The sequence below is a fragment of the Misgurnus anguillicaudatus genome, chromosome 4, assembly GCF_027580225.2.
Source record: "Misgurnus anguillicaudatus chromosome 4, ASM2758022v2, whole genome shotgun sequence".
Classification (NCBI taxonomy): domain Eukaryota; kingdom Metazoa; phylum Chordata; class Actinopteri; order Cypriniformes; family Cobitidae; genus Misgurnus; species Misgurnus anguillicaudatus.
Genome location: NC_073340.2, coordinates 24,075,310 through 24,096,724, shown reverse-complemented (window position 1 = coordinate 24,096,724; position 21,415 = coordinate 24,075,310). Strand labels below are relative to the sequence as shown.

Genomic DNA, 21,415 nt, shown 5'->3' with positions numbered 1-21,415 from the left:
CTCATCAATTAAGAGAAAACATTTGCATAAAAAATGTATTCTTATGGTAATCTGCAATACCGCGATTGTCCAATAGATGGCTTACCCAATTTATGAAAAGCTGAAGCCAAAACGTTATTTACTATTTTTAAACTCTGTGTATGTTTTGATTATCGTTCTGAATCTGATCTCTAACAAAATTCCTTCACAAAAAAATGCTATTATTTCAGCAGAGGGTATGTTCTTTCATTAGATATATTTGTATGTTTATATATTTTTAGAGGAATTTTGTGAAACTTTTGTGAAAATCACAAAAATGGCTTATGGGGAATGAGTTAATAAAATTTGTGCCGTTAAAATGAATTTGCGTTAATTAATTTAGACAGTCCTAATTGTAATGGAACAGTTTATTTTAATACATCATCCATGAAACATCAGGGGCGTCATGGACCATTTTCTTTTAAGGGGGCACAGTTCACAGAAATTTGTGCATACACAGACATGAATCGAAATATTATAGAGCGTTCAGTCTTTTCCATGGCACTTACATTTCTAACAATCTGAGCGCCCCTGCCTTCATGCAAAAACCTCCAAAATAAAAGTGTTGACTAACTTTTATATCAAATACTATTCAATCAGAATTATGACATATTGGCATCATATTTACATCTGAAACGGCATGTTTTGTTTATTTACGTTTAGTTTAATGACTTGTTTAATTGTGTCATTAATGCATTTTGTGAGCATATGTGAGCATGTGTTATTCCGCGCCCCCGTAAACTTTGGTGAACTTTGGCGTTGTACCAAGAAGATGAATCTAGAAATCTGTACTATATAACATCGAGACGGTCACATTTTAGGCTAAACCATACATTTTCTACACAGAGGAGGTTAACTGCACATTACCGTACTGGGGTTTGGAAATGTTGTGAGCTTTTTTGTACACATTTTAATTGCTCAGATAGCCAAATGCAGCAGCAACAGCAAAGCTCGTGGGCACGCTAAGACGCTGATGACGTCTGCAGCTGCGCTGACTGCAGCACCTGCCGCCAGAATAAATTAATGTAACATGATCAAAACACTATCAAAATGGCAAAAATCTCTAAAAAGTGACAAGGATGCAGCACAGAATTGATAATATTGTGCATGTTAAAGAGATTAAAAGACAAGTAACAGATGAATGGACGCTTCTTTGATTTTGAGGTTGCATGCAAAATCCATTTGGCTCCAAAAACCGAGGGGGCATGTGCCCCTCAGTTTGAATGGGCATGACGCCTCTAATTCCTATCGATACTGGAGGTGAAAACTTCAACTCCCATCATTCCACACTCTTTAATAAAGTCAGCTGTGGCCATTGTTGTTGTTTAGCAACCTCTAGAGGAGAAAATGACATATTATGCCTTTAAAAACTTTGAAATATTGCAGGTAAATAATAATAAATCTATTGTGCTTCAGTAGACTCTATTTGTATGTATCATATGCAAAAACAATAGTATTATTCAAACAATAATAATAATAAAATAATAAATTGCATCTTGTTTTTGTTTACAGTACTTTAAAACACATTTTTCCCCAGTAAAGAATGAAAAATTCAAGTGGTGATATATTGTGTTAAGTTTAACTGTGGGTGAGAAAATGCCCACAGTGTAATAAACAGCCAGGATCCAATAACTATTTTCCTTACATCTATATTTTCTTATTAGTGAAGAGCAGATACTGTTACTTACCTAATTTATTCTAATATATGGGCATGCATTATTCAAAATATGCATCCTACCACTAGCCATTATAGCTAGGGTTTTACGGTGGTGTAAGCTCTAAACTCTCATCGGTCAGACACAGATTCTCAGAAGAGAGCAGCCGGCCAGTGGGCAGTAGTGCATGATGGGAAAACTAAGCCCGTGGTTCCCAAAAGACCTTCCCGCTCTGTGTGTGTGCAGTGTTTGATGTGCAGCGCAGTAAACAACACAGAAGTGCTCTTCTCATTCTGGTGTCTCTCCAGAGATTAGCTACTGCATAAGCACGCTAATGAGTGGGGTGATTACGGGGAAGGCTTTCAGAAAAACGTTACAAATGTAAATGCGCATGGCCGTCTCTGTGGTGACGTGTGTTTTCACACATGGATGTGCATGGGTTGCCAACAACATGCGTGTTATTAAAAGAGATGCCTTTGGAATATTGAATACGCCTTTCTTTTCATCTCTTGTGTGTTTTAAAGGGCTTGGGATTTGAGGCTGAATGAGAACACTAGGGAATTTTAAATCAGGGATGTAGGAGTGCTAAGATGTCTAAATTGGTTGATTGTTTTCGCTGTTGAACCGCTGCAGTACATACGTTACATAATGCATGGGATTGTAATCATGTCGCGCTGGCTATTGGAACAACCGTTTCTTTTTCCAAAGCTACTTAGCACTTATATAAGATTAAATAAGGTTAATGTTGGAAAAAGTGGCACGCAAACGCACACATATTCACTTTTCAGCTCCATCCTCTACCTCTTAAACCCTCACACAAACGTTTTTGCATTTTTAGATTTCATTAAGGCAATATTTACTGTGTTTTTGGAACTGTTTTCTCATGGGGGCAATTGGCTGAGCCCCACGATCCAGGTGATTCGAGGTTTTAGTATCGCTGTGGGGACATTTGGTTTTACCTACCTATTTAAATGAGGACACACCACAGACTGCTGTTGTTATATAAAAAGCTAATTATAATAACAACAGAATAAAGCAACCAATTAAACAAGGATTGCATATTGAGAATGTTTTTTACAGCATTGATTTTATTTATGAATCCTTTTTCCAGATAAAGACCTTGTCCCTAATGTATAGCTACTGTAAACCACAGACACAAAAATACGTTTATACCTTGTCACGTTGTCGTAGAGCGTGAACGCATCTTGTTTTGTCCAATTTTTAACCTATGGGGGAATTACTGATTCAATTTGGAATTGCTGAAAGACTTTTTCATTGAACTTATCAAGGGACTACAGATTGCTTTTTTTAAAAAGAAAATCAGCTAATTTTGAAGCAACCAGGATGAATCAAATGCTATGACAAACCATTTTGGGAATAACTAGAGGGGGATTTATCATTAAGTAACGAACCAGAAGCTGAGCAATTATCACGTGGTGCATCAGCCAGCCGCCCCTGCAACCTTACCGTCTGATGTGTGCGGTCCCGCGGTGCAAATTCACTCGCTTCTCGTCAGGGGCGTAGCTAGAATTTTATTTTTGGGGGGTCCCATCTTAAAATGAGGGGGCAATAGCTTAAAACCTATAAATAAAACGGCTTAACGCGCCTTTGCGCGCCAGCATAATGAACTCTCATGCGAAGATGACAGCATAAGTTACGCACAACAACACATGACATAAGCTAATCCAATCAAGTTTAAAAACAGCTGCATTTCACAGTGCAGCATTTTGATTGGTCAATCTATCAGTCAGACTAAGAAATCAACATTTTCTTATTTTATTTTAAGCCATTGGAAATCTGAGGGGGCGGATATGTAAATGAGGGGGCCAAGGCCCACCCAGGCCCCCTCGTGGCTACGCCCCTGCTTCTCGTACAATGGTCCCTACTGGTGAGGTAAACTAACAAATGAATGAATTTCACATTGGGTTTGAATAGTCATCTTCATTCAATTTTGTAGTACATCTGCCGGTGTGTAAAACTTTGGTCTTTACACCAAAGCCCATTGTGGGTAGTGAAAATCATTACTTGCCTGAATACTTCATTAGTCTAGATGGTGGGGGTCGTCGCCCACGTGCTCGATTTCCGTTCTGTTTCAATAATCTGTCAATAGCAAACAAAGGAATAAAGCAGGGATTGTGGGTTGCTGCGCCTCATTGCTGTCTCCGCATGCGTTTACCACCTTTGATTGAATAAACTCGTCAATGATCGCTCCTAAAATGACGCTGATTGCTAATAGCTCTTCTGAATCCCATGGCATCGATTGAAACGCTCCTCCGCCATCCCGTCGAAAACATACCCCGTTTACGTATTGCTTTTTTAATACGGTCCCATGCAATTGTTATAAAAAAGCATGTTTAGCGCTCCCTGCTTGCAGACGGGCTCAATGTGTCAGGTTTTACGATCGGCTTTAGCGGAGAGAGATCAGGTTCATAAGTAGCCCTGGGTCACACAGTAAACACTGCTGATTGCCCATCGACTGGCCGGTTTGAAGCAGTATACCAGTCGGGTTTGAAACGCCACTTTGAAGAAAAATGAGACTAATAAGCTACCGAATGGAATCCTCAGTTTTAACAACAAAATGTGCAGATCAATGGCTGTTTGATCAATGCCTTTGAGATGATTTATCTGAAGTCATAAAGCCCCCGTTTCTATAGACACTTGACCGAGAGGATATGAAAAACACACTGTGTTGCAGTCTGAGATCAGGAATTCTGCACCGTTATTGTGTTGTTTATGGTGCTAAGCGCTTGCTTTTGGCTTCCGCGTGACTCCTCGTAATGGAGTCATCCATCGCGGCCTTCTCGTGAACGTTTGAAGCGCGTCTTTGTTCTGTTTTTCTCGTTTTAACAATTTTCCAATCCGTCATCGTCTTCCGCACCAGTGACCAGAGATTTATCCATCAATATGTGAGAACAACAGATTGATTTGACCTTTCCTGTGTTACTGCAGGTGTCTGATGCTATTTGGGTTGCCACGTTTTGTTTAGTTTTTTCACCCAAGCGCGGATGCTGCCGGCAGCTGTTGACTACAGATGCGGCCTTCATCTTCGCCGTGCTTATGAAAGTTTGTGCTTTATTTCATCTTGTGGCAGATGCCTGAGAGATTATGGGCTGTATGCTGGTGCATGCGTGAATGCTTTCAATGCATTGTGTTTTCTACTTATGGACATGGCTGGTGGCGGCACGATTGCGTAGCAGTTTTGCTGCAGGCCCTGCTTTTGTATTCAGGAGATGTTCATATGGATGCTGAAGTCAGGCAGACTGGAAAGGGTCAGAGGAACCATATTCATCGGACTAGCTCTGTTCTCATCCAGATTAAAAGGTGCATGCTCTGTTTGCCTGCCTACTATAAACGGCATGCTTCCCGAGAAGTGCTGTGTTTTGTATGTGAATCATTGCTGCTATTTGAGTAGTAAAGGTGCTAATGTAGGCAATTTAATTTGGACCAGCATGTGGATGCATTAAGCTGCGGCTTTGAGTAAGCGTGTTATTTTTGTTCATAAATTGCTTTAATTTAAAGACATTAAGCAGCCAATACGTAGCAGTCCCATAGAGATAAAGACCACATGGAATCAAAATTTAAGTGTTATGGCATTTAGTTCATGTTTAATATGCTTGTGTACTCTTTAAAGTTTACAACTTTTAGCAGGAATTTGCATTTTTATTTTCCATAAAGATAGGCCAAGAATATTGATGTCTTTATAGATTAAATTATTTATATGCAAAGTCGGTAACACCAAAGCTCCAAAAGTATCAAAAAGTGTATTATGAAAAAAGCTATCGCATAGCGTTAGTAGTGAGTGTAGTGTGGTGGAGTTACTGACAGTTTGAGAATCCAAAGGAGTTGTGCACATATATCGGCCTATAATCATTAATAAATCGGACATCGGCCGATTGTTCAAAACAGCCGATGATCAAGGCAGATTATATCTTGGAAATCAAACGAGCAGTATTCACTGGATGGGTTACATGCAGATGCCACATTCCAAGTATGGGTTACCATACATTAGCAAATACCTCCCTTTCACTTCTAGCTTTTACAACATGATATTTTAAACAAGTAGAAAAGCTAAATCATTTCTATCTATTGGTATCAATATATGACATTCTAAGTAATCTAATACGCTTAATTTAGCCTGGCGCCATGTTGATTCCAAAACGAGGCTGAGAGGTATGGACGTCCGGATTGTGCGCTTTAAACTTATTTTTGTACTGGGATGCTGGTTGTTTAGCCATCAAAACATAGAAATTACGTAAATATACAAATTCCCAAAGGACAATGAACCTCAGAAATCTTGGATTGGGACATATGAGCTAATTTTGAGATAAGAGCAGCGCAATATGTACATAAAATCTGATCTGTTATTAGCCTATTGGCTAATCACTAAATTTGAATGTTGTAAGCATGCTTACTTTTCTTTTTAAAACTAATATAGTCCTATAACGAAGTATATCATTCCAATTTGTACAGATTAGAAAAAACGCACGGCATGAATACGTTAAAAACTTTTTTCCTTTAAGTATTTTAAGCATATTGACTGTAATCAACAAAAGCAGGATTCATTTCTAACTAAATAACATTTGCGCAAAAGTATGCATAGTTGTTGTCATAAAATATTGTATTGTTGCACTATATTGGTGTTTAAAGAAAAGTAAACATGATTACAAAATGAGAAATTAGCGATTAGCTAGCAGGCTAATATCCAAAACAGATAATATGTAGGGGAGAGCGGGGCACAACCTAAAGCTTTTTGGTTTTGGCTCAACCATTCAAAAAATATTTGAGTTTGATAAATTATATTTTTACAAAAGCAACACACACATCTCTGTTACAAATGAACATTTGCCGTTTGTTTCTAGTACTTACCATTCTTGGACAATTACACCAAACGTGACAGAAGTGCAAACTTTACAACTTACCCCATAGGTGGGGTTCATTGTAACAGGCAGGGGGTTAGTTGTAACACTAGCTAAAAATTAAGTTTGCAGGCAAATATTTCTATACTATTTTGTCTATATACTTGAAGTGGATATTGTTTATATATATATATGTCTATAATAGACAGGTATCCACACTGCATTCATTCATCCAGCCCTTTTATAACAATAGTTCAATTATAAATGGATACAAATGTCTAAATATGTGAGAAAAAGCAGCACAATTATGACAAAAAAATTTTTTTTATATGTGACCCAGTCTGTAATAACCATACTACAGTTTCAAAATCTAATTCTGAGATAATGAGCATCAAAGTCTGATTTTAGCCATTCATCTCATTATGATTTTAATCTTTGACGTGACCTTATTCAATCAATATTAAAGATATGAACAAAAATAAATTTGACACATGATTTTTTATAAGACCCGCACATTTATTTTGTTGGCAGCCAGCAATCATTCGTGTGCAGCCTATTCATAACAACGGTAAGAATTACGCTAACGTTAGCGGTTTTCATATCGTAAGTGCTGAGGGGTTAGTTGTAACACAGCGTTACAATTAACCCCACTGGGTCAACATATTTTCAAGCCCACCAAAAAAGTTGCTAAGGACATTGCAGACATTTTCAAAACGATGCTATTTTAGTTTTAGTCAACAAGACACTGACTAATATGACATAGCATCGGATTTGGTATCTTACACACCGAACTTAGAAACAAAAAAAATGATGAAAATTTACTTACATGCCACCAAAACACTTGTTCATCAATAACTCTCTGGAAAAACATTATACATTATACAATTTCCAATAATTTGCGGGAGATTGTCTTTTGGCAGCGTGAAATCAATATGGAAAAAACTATGTAAACGGTCCGTGTTACAACTAACCTTGCGTTAGTTTTTGCCCTGCGCACCCCTACACAATGCACTACTCTAATCTCAAATTAGGTAATATGTCCCTTTAAGTATTAACAATCCACATTTTCTGAGGTTTTTGTCCTGTGCAATTTTTAAAACAATGTATTTTTTGTGTTTTGATGGCTTAATGACCAGCATCGTGGTACAAAACAAGGTTTAAAGCGCACGCTCTGGACGTCCATCCCTCACAGCCTCGGTTTGGAATCAACATTGCGGCGGACTGAATAATGGCCATTTCACACGATACGCGGCAAGCAGCAAAATCGCGCGCGGCTTCAGCTTTTCTCTTGTATTGGAAGCGTTTTGTGCAGCATTTAGTGCAAATATGTTTATCTTCAACGGCGCCTTTCAAGAAGTACCATGTCCGAAGAAGGGACAGAATTTTGGGTGCACGAGCAAGGCGTGTGGACCAACTCCGCTTCACATCTGAAACCGCCCCCCGTTTTGACGCTTTCCTCGCGTCTCCTATTGAAAAAGAACTAAACACTCGCGGTTGCCGCGTACCGTGTGAAACGGCCTTTAGGCGTATGTGGTATTGGCACAGAAAGTTTGTATCCTTTGTTACGAGGTTTAGTCAGAGGCTTTTAATACATACAGTATGTTGGTTAAATATTTGCAAAACCTACACAAAGACATAAAGGGTGAGCAATAGTAATGATATATGAAAAAATAAGATATGAGGTTTCCACTAAACAGTGCCGATATGTGTGCATAATTTGTGTAGAAACCGTTTCTCATTACATTAGGTTTATTGACTGTAACTGCATGTATCATAAAATTTTTCTCCTCTATATATGCATTCTAGATTATGTAGTCTTTACAGGATCTCATTACTAATCAATTGAGTCATTATGATACCATCACACTTGAACGTGTTATCTGATTAGCATCAATAATGTAATATAGAGAAATAACACCGCAATGGACATTATGGAAATAGATGGATTATTACAGTGTGATTCATTTGATTAATCTTGTTTAATCTTGATTAATCTCTTTCTGTTTCTCTCTCTTCCCCCTCATTTTCTCGCTCCCCTCCTGTGTCTCTTTCACACGCAGTTGCCCCCACAACCTCCACCGTACGCTCCGAATTCTTCAAGCCCTGCCAAGACAGTCAAGAGATGGCCTTCTGCCTGAATGAGGGAGAGTGCTTCATCATCGAAACAGTGGCAGGCGTGCACAGACATTGCAGGTGTGTCTATGTGTGAATGTGTGTCAGATGCCAAGCGAAAATGTGTGTTGTTCCACAAAACCACAATATAATTCTGAGATTCTCAATTGTCTTTGTTTCTTTTGCCAGATTAGCTGTTACCCAATGGACAGTTGTTAGTTTTGCACATTTCAAGAGCAGATATTTAGTATAAACCAGGGCTTTGAACCAGATTTTTTCCAATTGGTTCGTTCCAAACAAAAAAAAAACAGTATTTTAACGTTTCCAGTTTTCGGTTCAACCCTAAATTTAACGTTTCTGAACCGGTTAGAACAAAAATTAAAGTTCCCGAACCGGTTAATAACATTCCATGTCAGCTGTGGGACATACAAATAAGTAGGCTGATCAGTTGGACATTAAACCTAAATTATTAGTCTACATAATTTTACATAATATATAAAGTCTATCTTGTCATCAAACATAAAGAAATGCTTCATTATGTAAGCGGCATAACTGTAATTCTGCAACCCTGTATCACGAAATTACGTACCTATAGTCACATAATTTTGTAAGTGTTTTCCGTGACACTGACACGTTTTTCCGCCTTTTTGCGCGAACATGTCACGTATTTCTGTGAACGTGTCACTGTCACGTATTTGTTACTCAACTCAAAAACACTTCGATTTAGGGTTAGATTTGGTGTTTGCGTTAGGATATCACTTTTGGTATTGGTTTATACCTTTTTTTTTCATTAAAAGTGGAATACGTAGAATTTTTACCACTAGATGGCGCCAAAACACAATAACATCAAATGACGTTGTTTAATGATGCTCTGAAGCAGCGTGGATTTATGGGATTTGTAGTCTTTAACTCAACCGCTGATTGGCCATCAATCAGACGCGAACGAGAAATCACGTTGACGGATAAGGTAATCAAGTCTTATAAATGTTGCGTTTGATGACATCGTTTATTTCATTATGTAAGTTTATATGTGATGTTCAAACATCATTGTTAGTCATAGATGTTACAGTATTAGTCCAAATTTGATGGTTAACACAGCACAGAATTAAGTTTTCAACGTATAATCTACAATGATTTTTCACATAATGTATTGACAGTACAAATCTTATTGTGAAGTGTCTTAAAATGACCATTTATATTGCTGTGCAATACCTCTTGATGTGCATATCGTCCGAAAAAAGGCTGAAAAACATGTCAGTGTTACGGAAAATACTCACGAAATTATGTGACAATAGGTACGTAATTTTGTGACAATGGGTTGAATTCTGACATGCCTACATTTGTTGAGTTCACTTAAACACGCACACAAATACAGATGGAGGACAAATTCCAAACAGCGCTTGGGGAAGAAGATGCAGCATAAACAGTCGCTCCACATAAAGTAAAAATAACGTTGTTTTTCAATGCTTTATTCGCCAAATGTATTTTAATGGACTACAGACACTTTAGCGCCTTTTTGCAGTTAAATTGTTTAAAATCACTTACATGTTAACATTTGCAAGCCTTTGAAACACATGCACATGATCAACTTTCACCCTATTTAAATTTGCGTATTAATCCGTGAATTGCATGCGAGCCGAAAGGTGGATCACGGATCAACTGCGATCCGTTACACCACTATTTAGTAAAAAAACAAACATCTTGAGATACTTGGTAGGCTACAATATTTACCTCTTATGATTGAGCATTAGAGACTTGGGCTTGAGTAGGCTACTTGCTGGTGGCAAGCTTCTCGTTTCTCCAATGAGTCAACGATTACCGGAAGTGAAAATCACCGAGTCATATAGAGACAGAGCGCAGCGCGTCATAACTTGAAAACCATGCCCACCGGGGGGAAAACAATTCAAACTGTCTCCATTGACTTTGTATTGCAAGAGGCCGCCTCCTTGTTATTTGTGGCTTATAACAAAAAACAGAATAATGCCTAAAAGCTGCTTTGTGACAATATGTACAGCTAACAAGCCAAAGAACCCAGAAATTAGTTTTTATAAGCTGTCGAGCCGTAAAACCCAGCCTTTAAGGAGAATAAAGTGGATCGCCGACTACGTTTCCCCCTATTGGACGCAGTTTTACTAATAGGAGTACTATGAAAAGTTTCCATTTCTGTGTCTAAACGGTCATTTTTTGAGGTCGACAGCTTATAAAAACCTATTTGTTTGTTTTTTTGGCGTGTTAGATGTACACCTTGTCACACAGCAGCTTTTAGGTATTACTCTGTTTTTAAGTTTAATCTGTAAATAAGTTTTTATAAGCTGTCGACCCCAAAAAACGAGCGTTTAAAGACACAAAAATGGAAACAGGCAACTTTTCATAGTACTTCTATTAGTAGAACTGCGTCCACTAGGGGAAAACGTAGTCGGCGATCCACTTTATTCTCCTTAAAGACTGGGTTTTACGGCTCTACAGCTTATAAAAACTTATTTCTGGGTTCTTTGGCTTGTTAGCTGTACATATTGTCACACAGCAGCTTTTAGGCATTATTCAGTTTTTTGTTATAAGCCAGAAATGACAAGGAGGCGGCTTCTCGCAATACAAAGTCAATGGAGACGGTTGGATTGCTTTCCCCCCGGTGGGCGTGGTTTTCAAATTTGCATAACTGCGCTCTGTCTCTATTGTCAAAGAACTAAAAAAAATAACGGTATTAACCGGTTACCATTATTTATTTCAAACCGGTTTGAAAGTTTCTGGTTTCGTTTCTATTCCTTGCAAAACATCAAAAGTTTCTGGTTTTCCTTTTTGTTCCATGAACCGGTTCAAAGCCTTGGCATAAACACAACTTTTGCTTGCATGACACTGCTTAATTATTAGTTTCAACCCTAATTTCATCTTTGCTCAAATGAGATGCACTGTAAAGTGCGGATAAATGCATATTATGCAGTATAATACAGCATATAAATTCAGGGCTGTGCTTTATGGTAAATTTATCATGGGTAGGGGACTTTCTTAAGCACAAAACCCCCAATTGCATGACATCTCGTGGCTTATTGCTTGATTTAGTTAATCCACTAGCATATGCAGGGAAACAAAGACTGCTGTGAATGTCTACATTCTCATGGATTGCATGAACGTATGTCGAAAGTCACTGAAATACCAAGAGATAATGAAAGATGTTGAAGCGAATCGTGCCAAACGACGTCGTCTGTTTTAAAGATGTTGGCAAGTGCAGTGGTCATTTGAAAAGACAGCATTTCAAGAGTATAATTAGAATGCTTATATGCCATGTTTGGATTGTCTAAATACCTTAAGCTGGAGAATTTGATGCACGCAACTCGTTCAGACATGAGGTGCTGATTCAGGGAAGTGTGATGCAGGGGATAAAAGAATCTGTCATTAATTAACGTACTGTCTGATGCGTAAAAAATCCAAAGCTGCTTGGGATTCATCTGGAGATCCTCGGGGAAAGAGCTGTAAATCTGGGAGCGTTCAGGCTACAGGCTGTGATGGAGAACCTGCAGATTGATAAAGAGATATCTGTCTTTTTTCTAACAGAGGTTTTGTTTACATCTCCCCAAGCCCCTTTTTATTCTGACAGGCCTGCCCACTCCTCCTCATCACTCAGATGTAATAATGCTTTTTAAGTGTTTTAAAATAACCAGTGGTACCTCAGGCAAAGGGGCTTAACATGGGCTAATGTGCAGTACAGCTGCCGGTAAATGCAATCAGGAGATTTTACCTTGATTATTACAGTTATTTCTCTTGCTCATTTTCTCTCTTTAATTCCCTTTTTTCCACTTGGCCTCTTATCAGTCACACTAATGGGATTGTTGTTCACAATCATTGCCATGGTTACAGATATTTCCTGTTTATTAGATGCACAAGGATAGTATACTGTAGGACTGTTTTCGAGTGCAATAGTAATATAACCTAGTTCTCATTTAATGTTCAAAGCATAGAGAGGGTGCCGCCAATATCAACTGCTGTGCACACTAGGAAATTGTTTTCCATCACCCTTATTGCCTTTATTAAGAGAGAATGGAGGCAATTTGACAACTCAGTCTCTCGTAATATTAGGTGCCTATATTCATTATGTGTACATTGGTATAATATTATAGCTGTTAATTAAAAAAAGAAATTTTTAAGGCATGCTATGTTTATTTTTATACATTCAGGCAGAACAGAGAGTATTGAGGTGTTATGATTTATAAACTTAACGTGTATCACGATACTGTAAGAAAAATCACACTTTGCCTAAGACGAGCAATAAATATATATATACTGTAGGAGTAGGATCACGGAAAGAGGTACAGTATTAAAAGGATATGACTTGACAAAATGAATCATATAAGTGATGACGTTATCCTCTAGTAAAAGTTTTTCATCAACCTTTCTCTCGCTCTCTCTCTCTCTTGGTGGACCGGTCTGTAATTATATTGTCAGAGAGCTGTCAGACGTGAGCAGACAGCGTTAATCCAGAACGCTGTATCCTCACTCTCTCTTTGGCCTAAGGGAGGTGCTCACACCCTCTCCAATGCCCAAAAAGTATCTGTCGACTTCTGATGAACAGTATTTATGCCAATGGGTATAGAAAGCCTTAGCTCTGCAGAAATCAAACCCGCATGCAACAGTAATGCTATAATAGTAATACTAATTATGGTGTGCGTAAATAAATTCATTAATCCGTTGTCATGAATACAAACTCAATTCCCAAAATGGCAGCTGTGGGAATTCAATTCCCACCTTATTTGATGAAAGCATTATTTTATATTTGTGTGTGATGTAATATAAGAAGATAAATCCTCTAGCGCAGAGCTTTACATTAACACATTGTAACAAAATAGTTGTTGAATCAAAAAGGGAAGTTATCTGGTTGCTTTAAAATTTTGAGGTAATTCGACTTAAAAATATTGGTTAAAGAGCACCTATTTCATTGCTAAAAAACAATGTTATTTTGTGTATTTGGTATAATACAATGTGTTTGCGTGGTTTATGGTTAAAAACACTTTATTTTCCACATACCGTACATTTTTGTAGCTCCAGATTTCACTCTCTTCCTGAAACGCACGGTTTTGAAAAGCTCTATGTCCCTGATTGGCCAGATAATCTGTACGTGATTGGCCTGAATACCTCTGATGTCAGCCGGAAACGTGACGCTTGTTACCATGTTTGAAAGATTCGGTTGCTAACAGGAGTTAACTTACAGGCTGAGAGTCCAAAGTGGGAGAAATTATGATAATGTCGGTCTTTTCTACATCACCAATCCCATGAAGTAAATTGTTGCCTACAATCCATGTATTTTTTGTAGTCCAAAAAAAGAGATTTACATTGGTGACGATAACTTGCGTCATTGTTTACTTAGGGTTTTGTACCTTTTGCATATAGTTGACATTTACTCATACACACTTACACACTTTTAGAAATAAAGGTACAAAAGTTGCCACTGGGACAGTAACCTTTCAAAAAGGTACACCTTTGTACCCAAAAAGTGCATATTAGTACTTCAAAGGTACATATTGCCAGTTCAAAGATACATGTTTGTTCCTACATGGTACATATTAGGACCTTTTTTAAAGGGTATTGCCCCAGTGACAGCTTTGTACCTTTATTTTTGACAGTACACACCAAAGGAAATGTAAAAACATGAATCGGACAATAGGTGCTTTTTAACTAAAAAAGACAAACTTGTAACTTACTTATTAAGTTGAGCCAACTTTTTCAGTGCAGCGTAAAAGGTCATGCGTTTGATTCCTAGAAAACACACATACTGATATATTAGAAAGCTAATAATGCACTTAAGATAAAAGCATTTGCTAATATGCAAGTGTAAAATGTAAAAGAAATGTACATTTAATCATCATGATTTGAAGGATGTTTTTGAAAAATATCATAACAAACAGTTTTGGAGATTTTAGTATTTCGTCAAGTAGACAGAAGCTGTACTTGGCTGTTGTTTAATTAAATAATAAACTGATTGTTGACAGAGATGAGAACATATTTAATTTGACATAAATAAAAACAAGGCTTTAAGAGATAGATACAATGTGTTCAATACTTTTTATCGTCTTATAGGTCCTATGTCGCATCTAATATTCATAACCAGTTTTTATTTTACAGGGTTTCCCCCTTTGGGTTTTTTCAAATAGACACATTTCAAGTCTACAAAACATTGACCGTGGCACAGGCCATTAAGTAAACTGTATGTCTAACCTTAAAAACAGCCTTGTTTTCATAAGTATAAAATTAAATATGGCGTCTACCCTGGCTGGAGTACATAGCTGCCCAAGGGCTGTTGCAATTTGGCCGCCAAGTGAAATGATTTGCCTTAAAGGGATCTTGACAAAACATAGCGTAATGCAAAGTGACAATGAAAGGCAAGTTTATGAGTATGGTGTAAAATACGGATTTGTCGAGATAATGGAACAGATCATACGAAACAAATTCTGTTGGCTCGCGCACAGCATGTCAGGTTGCAGAAACTCTGAAGGCTAAATCCGAATGCAGACAGCGCGCCTGCTGGTCCTGTCCTTCCCGTTTGGCTGCTCAGCTGGTATAAGGAATGAACATCTGTGAATGTTTCATTCTGGGTGTTTAAGGGGATTACATAGTGGACTGGCAGTTCAGCGCTGTTTAATTGATGCATGCATGTTTAAACACAGACACGTGTATCTGCCTATTCGGATAAAGGGGCTTTGCGTGTCAAGAATTTCGCACCGCGGATTTAAGTGGTGGTCAGGTGATTTGATATCTCTCTGTGGGGCAAATTCACTAAACTGTTAAACCACTTTCCTGCATTGTGTTTTAGCAGAAAAACCTGTTTCTTATTAACCAACCAATCAGATTCTGTTTATACAGGAGCTGAATATAGAAAAATTGCGCTGCATGTTTAGTATTTGAGTTAACTCATTGTCATCATTTTGAGTGCAAACACAACTATGCAGATTAGGCTCATTATAAATTGTGCCTTATTCACAAAACTCACTTCAATTTATTTGTGTGCCGCAGTTAACACTGCTCTGTTACCACCCATGAAAGCAGGCAGTAATTGGAATTTCATCTAAAAAAAGATGTGATTTATGCTATGTACATTTTTAATCAATGATGGAAGGAGTTGTTCATCAAATCATGACATAATATTGAGTTTTTATTGCAGGCTTGGTAAAATCTGATTTTAGTTTTTGACATCGAGATCTTTTCTGTCAATCCAGTGGAGTCATTTCTGTGTCTTTTTCTCAGAAGAAATATCTTTTACATGAAACAATTTAAATCAGAGGTCTTCAGGCAAAGAACCCCTTAAAGGAATAGTCCATTTTCTTAAAAGAAAAATCCAGATAATTTACTCACCACCATGTCATCCAAAATGTTGATCTCTTTCTTTGTTCAGTCGAGAAGAAATTATGTTTTTTGAGGAAAACATTGCAGGATTTTTCTCATTTTAATGGACTTTAATAGAGCCCAACACTTAATACTTAACTCAACACTTAACAGTTTTTTTCAATGGAGTTTCAAAGGACACTAAACGATCCCAAAGGAGGCATAAGGGTCTTATCTAGCGAAATGATTGTCATTTTTGACAAGAAAAATAAAAAAAATGTACTTTTAAACCACATCTTTTTGTCTAGGTCAGGTCCTGTGCGACCTAACGTAAATGCGTAGTGACGTAGGGAGGCCACGTGTTACATATATAAAACGCACATTTGCGGACCATTTTAAACAATAAACTGACACAAAGACATTAATTAGTATCATTTGACATACAACAACGTCGGAACGGTCCTCTTTCAACACACTTGTAAACACTGGGGTGGAGTTTTGCGTTCGTCCTCTGTGACCTCTTGACGTCATGACGTATTGGGTAAGGTCGCCCTGTGCTTTGAGGACCGGACCTAGACGAGAAATTGTGGTTTAAAAGTGTATATTTTTTATTTTTCTTGTCAAAAATGACAATCGTTTTTGCTAGATAAGACCCTTATGCCTCGTTTGGGATCGTTTATAGTCCTTTTAAACTCCGTTGAAAAAACTGTTTAGTGTTGAGTTAAGTATTAAGTGTGGGGATCTATTGAAGTCCATTAAAATAAGAAAAATCCTGCAATGTTTTCCTCAAAAAACATAATTTCTTTTCTACTGAACAGAGAAAGATATCAACATTTTGGATGGCGTGGTGGTGAATGGATTGTCTGGATTTTTCTTTTGAGAAAATGGACTATTCCTTTAATGGATAGAGACGATGAGCAGGGACCCCCAGTACATGTATGAAATCATGGGGTCATTATTATTTATAATACATACTTTGTTATGATGGTTACGTTGCAAAGATAATAAAAGAATAATTTTTGTCATACTACATACAATTTGTAATGCAACTAAATATAATTTATTTTGGGAACATTATGCTTTTTATTTTAAGTGTTACATTTTTATTTTTAGACTATTAATGCATCTTTGCAATTTTACATTTCCTCTGGTGTGTAACTGTGGATTTACACCAGATGCGTTTGAGGCATCAAATTCGTGACTACCGCTCGTAGTTGGACGCTTGTACATTTTTAGTGTACTCACTTCATTCGCGCGTGAAATTCTATTCATCGAGACATTAATGTGGAAATTCGTGTCATGGGAGGGGCTTCTGCGACTCACTTCCTGTAATCATGTCACTATTAGAGCAAGCTCCTGAATGGTTAACGCGGCGCGTTTTTCCACCAAAGTTCAAATTTTTCAACTCACTCATTTCCAGCGGCAATGCTCAATTAACGTCACTCGCGCAAACTTGACGCACGAATGTGGCGGAATCTTGTCTACCGCGCCGCGCTAATGCCTCATTCTCGCCGCGAGACCTCCAGATGTGCGTCTACGCATCTTAACATTGACTTAACATTGAAATCACTCGCGCTTGATGCCTCTACCTCGGCTGGTGTGAACGCAGCATAAGTGTATTAGTACATGTTAACGATATGCAAAATGTACAAACCCCAAAGTAAACGATGACGCGAGTTATCGTTTTCAACGTAAATCTCTTTTCTTGGACTACAACAAACACATGGATTGTAGGCAACCGTTTACTTACTGTTATTGGAGATGTACAAAAGACCGACATTATCGTAATTCCTCCCTCTTCGGACTCACAGCAAGGTAAAGATTAGCTGGCCAATCAGGGACACAGAGCTTTTCAAATTGATGAGTTTTGTACAAAATCAATGCATTTCAGGAGGAGGGTTAAATCTGGAGCTACAAAAATGTACAGCATGTGGAAATAAATGTCTTTTTAAGCATAAACCACGCAAACACATTGTATTATACCGAATACACAAAATAATGTTATTTTTAGCAATGAAATAAGTGCACTTTAATGCCTAATTTTAATATTTGGAGGACCCCAATTAGTACCTCCCTGGACCCCCATTAAAGACCCATGATTTAGATTAAAAACTTTTAGAACAACTTTCGATTTTGCGGCCGTGTTTGTGTTGTCATCTGAACCGCCCTCAAAACAATGTAGGCTATCAAATATCTTTCCAGATTTCATTTTATGCAACTGGCAACTTACAGTGCATTTGGAGTAAACATTTTACAGTCCATGCATTCTTTTGGATCGGACCTACAGTATGCCTCTGGTGTTGCTATCATCAAGCTTTCCCAGTAGAGCTACAAAAAAAATGCATTGGTGCTATTCATTCTTAGTAAGTTAACCCCGAAATGCCAGATATAGAACCAGGGACAAATACAGAGAGACTGAAAACGAGAGAGAGAGGCAGCAATATCATAAAAGACAGAGGAAGAGGGTCGTGAAATACCACCCACATAAAGAAACTTCATCTTATTGTGTTTTATGTCAGGTTAAACCGTACTTTAAATATCTCTTCCTTTTATTGCCGTTTTTATTTATTTGTTGTCTGTTTTACTGTTGCCATAGTTGTTATTGTATAGTGGCCATCACGGCAGATGGAGAGCTCTCTGGATTGAATTTGATTTAAATGGAGAGGATTGAGAAAGCGAGTGATGGAAAGAGACATCAGGGGGAGCAAGGAGAGCGTGCTTCTCTCCCCCGAGTGACACGAGGTGTCAGCGAGAAAGCTTGACGTAGTTAATCATTCTAAGTGCACTAACAATGAGAGTAAAGACAAATAAACATTTGATAATCGCATCAGGTGGGCGCAGTCGAGCAGACCTTTAAGAGCCCTGGGTGACGGAGGTCAGCTTTTATGCTGCAGAATGCAGAGATTTCAGCACAGCGGCCTCTCAAGATCAACCAAGGACACTTCCATCACCTCTACAAGTATTTTACAATGTGTAATAAAGCAGAATTCAGTGCAGTGCTTTATCCATCGGTGGGCAGTAAAGAAGACATCGTCTTATAAGGCAAAAGCTGATTCACTGTGCACGAATGGTTGAACTGGGAGTTTTAGCCCTGGCTATCACAATATTATATATACCAGGTACAACTTCATAGACAAATGCAATATAGCATTTTTATTTTTTTGCTTTGTTTTATTGCTTTAATTAAATTAGGTAGAGTTTTTCTTGAAAGATGTACGACAGGTGTGCCAGATGCATTCTGGGTAAGGAACTTTTACCTTTCACTAGGCTTGTTTTGAGACTAGTGTTTATTTTGATATAACATTCGTAAATGTATATTTTACTAATGAAAGAAAGTAAACTGTGTCAAAACAGATACCTATAAAAAATGGCTCAACTTAGGCTCAACCTCTAGTTACGTTGCCTTAAAAATTTAAGTTAATTCAACATAATAATATTACACTGTAAAAAATACTTTGCTGCCTTTTAAATTTTTTTGTTAAATCAACTCAGATTTACAAGTCATGTCAACAGAGATCAGTTGTCACAACTTACAAAATATAGTTGAGAAAAGTTATAAGAACTCACCTATAGTTATAACAACTCATCTCTAGTCAAGATAAATAATAGTAAGTTGAAATGACTTGCAAATCCGAGCCGATTCAACAAAAAATTTTAAGGCAGCAAAGTATTTTTTACAGTGTAGTTAACACAACAATTTTTACACAACTTTTTTTAAGTTAAATTAACTCAATGTTTTAAGGCAACCAGGTAACTTACTTTTTTAAGTTGAACCAACAAATCCTTTTTTACAGTGTACATGAATTTTTATTGTTACCTCAGAATAGTTTTTATCCCATATATCTTTAATATTATTATGCAGAATCACACTTGTACTGTCACCTCAGGAGAGTAGGATGATGGACATGTCTGATATCTATTGGTTAAATTCTGATTGGTTAAACTGACGGTGTTACAACACTCCCTGGTCTCCCTTACTGCGTGCCGCATTTAAATATTGTAATGAATAATAATGCTTAATGTCTATGTATAATCTCTGTTAATGTCTGAATAATTATTCAGCATTAGCAAAAAGAACATTGTTGTAAATACTGAAACTGAATATAAAACCAAGACATTTCATGCTGCATAAAATTGCACGCCATAGTGAAACAGACATAATATAAAAGAAAAAATAAGCTAATTGGGTATTTTTAAAACCAGTTTACAGCGAGGTAGCTACGGTATGCATACTAAGACCAGTTCATTAATTTAATTCATTAATTGTTTGGGCACTTGTTTTATGCCTCAGTGGATGTTTGCTTGTGACTCAAAAGCTTGACTGATGCATGTTGACATAATCATTGTTAAACGTAATTAATGCAATTCACTGAGTCAATGGCATTGTATCATCATCTCACTGACTTTCATAATTGGTGAAAAACGCGACTAAAGCAACATGACGGGAACTTTGAGACACACACACACACACACACACTCACACACCAAGAATCATATCTTGTATACAAAGTCGCAGAAACAAATATCCAAACTCTGGTATAATTCCAGAGGTTTAGAAAGCTTTAACTCATCTAATTGTTCTTCTAATCACACATTCGTAATAGAGCCTGAGATTTTGCGTGTGTGTGAGAGAGAGATGCAGGGAAGAGAGAGAGATAGATGCAAAATACTTTTTGACAAGGCGTCCCTTTCAAGTTTGAAGGTTTGATGTGCTAATTACATGCAAATATATGCAAACGAGCCCGCTTGGTTCCCAAACCCTGGCAGAATGTGTGAGGCAGAATTGCAGTCTGAGGAGCGAAGCGCGTTGGCTATAAATAATCAAACTAAAGAGGAAGTTTTGGTTTCACATTACCTTATATTAGCTAATGTGAATGTGTGAATTTGAAACTAATTTTTAGGTACAAGCATAGAGACATAACTAGACCGCGCGTTGGCTGCTGGATTGTGGGACAATGGCGCTGCTATATTAGTGGTGGCAACTTCTCTTGATCTCATAGCAACTGGTGATAAAAATGTAGACTGACATTCTTTGATTTGGATTTGCTGATTTTGTTAAAAGCACAAGAAAACTAGTTGGGGTTAACAATACAAAAAGTGATATCGATTGAAAAGTGTAAAAGTTGTTGTTTTATAGCTCCCGCATTTACTCATTTGTTTGCAGGCACACTGCAAAAAAATGATTTTCAAGAAAAAAATTCTTAGTATTTTTGTCTTGTTTTCAGTAAAAATATCTAAAAATTCTTAAATTAAGATGCTTTTTCTTGATGTGCAAAACGACCCAAGAAAATAAGTCTAGTTTTTAGACCAAAGATATCAAATTTAAGTGATTTTTTTCATAAAACAAGCAAAAAAATCTGCCAATGGGGTAAGCAAATTTTTCTTGAATTTAGTGTTTGAGAAAAATGTTGAAGATTTTTTGCTTGCCCCATTGGCGGATTTTTTATTTTTTTGCTTGTTTTATGC

At 37.4% G+C, this 21,415-nt stretch overlaps 1 protein-coding gene across 3 annotated transcripts in view; it reads left to right on the top strand.

Moving 5' to 3' along the window:
* Nucleotides 1–21,415, top strand: part of nrg3b (neuregulin 3b) — a 204,939-nt gene that overhangs the window by 109,626 nt on the left and 73,898 nt on the right. For all 3 annotated transcript variants that reach the window (XM_073867023.1, XM_073867021.1, XM_073867022.1), the window contains exon 2: nucleotides 8,590–8,722. In XM_073867023.1, coding sequence (XP_073723124.1) covers nucleotides 8,590–8,722 — 133 coding nt within the window. The remainder of the gene's footprint in view (nucleotides 1–8,589; nucleotides 8,723–21,415) is intronic.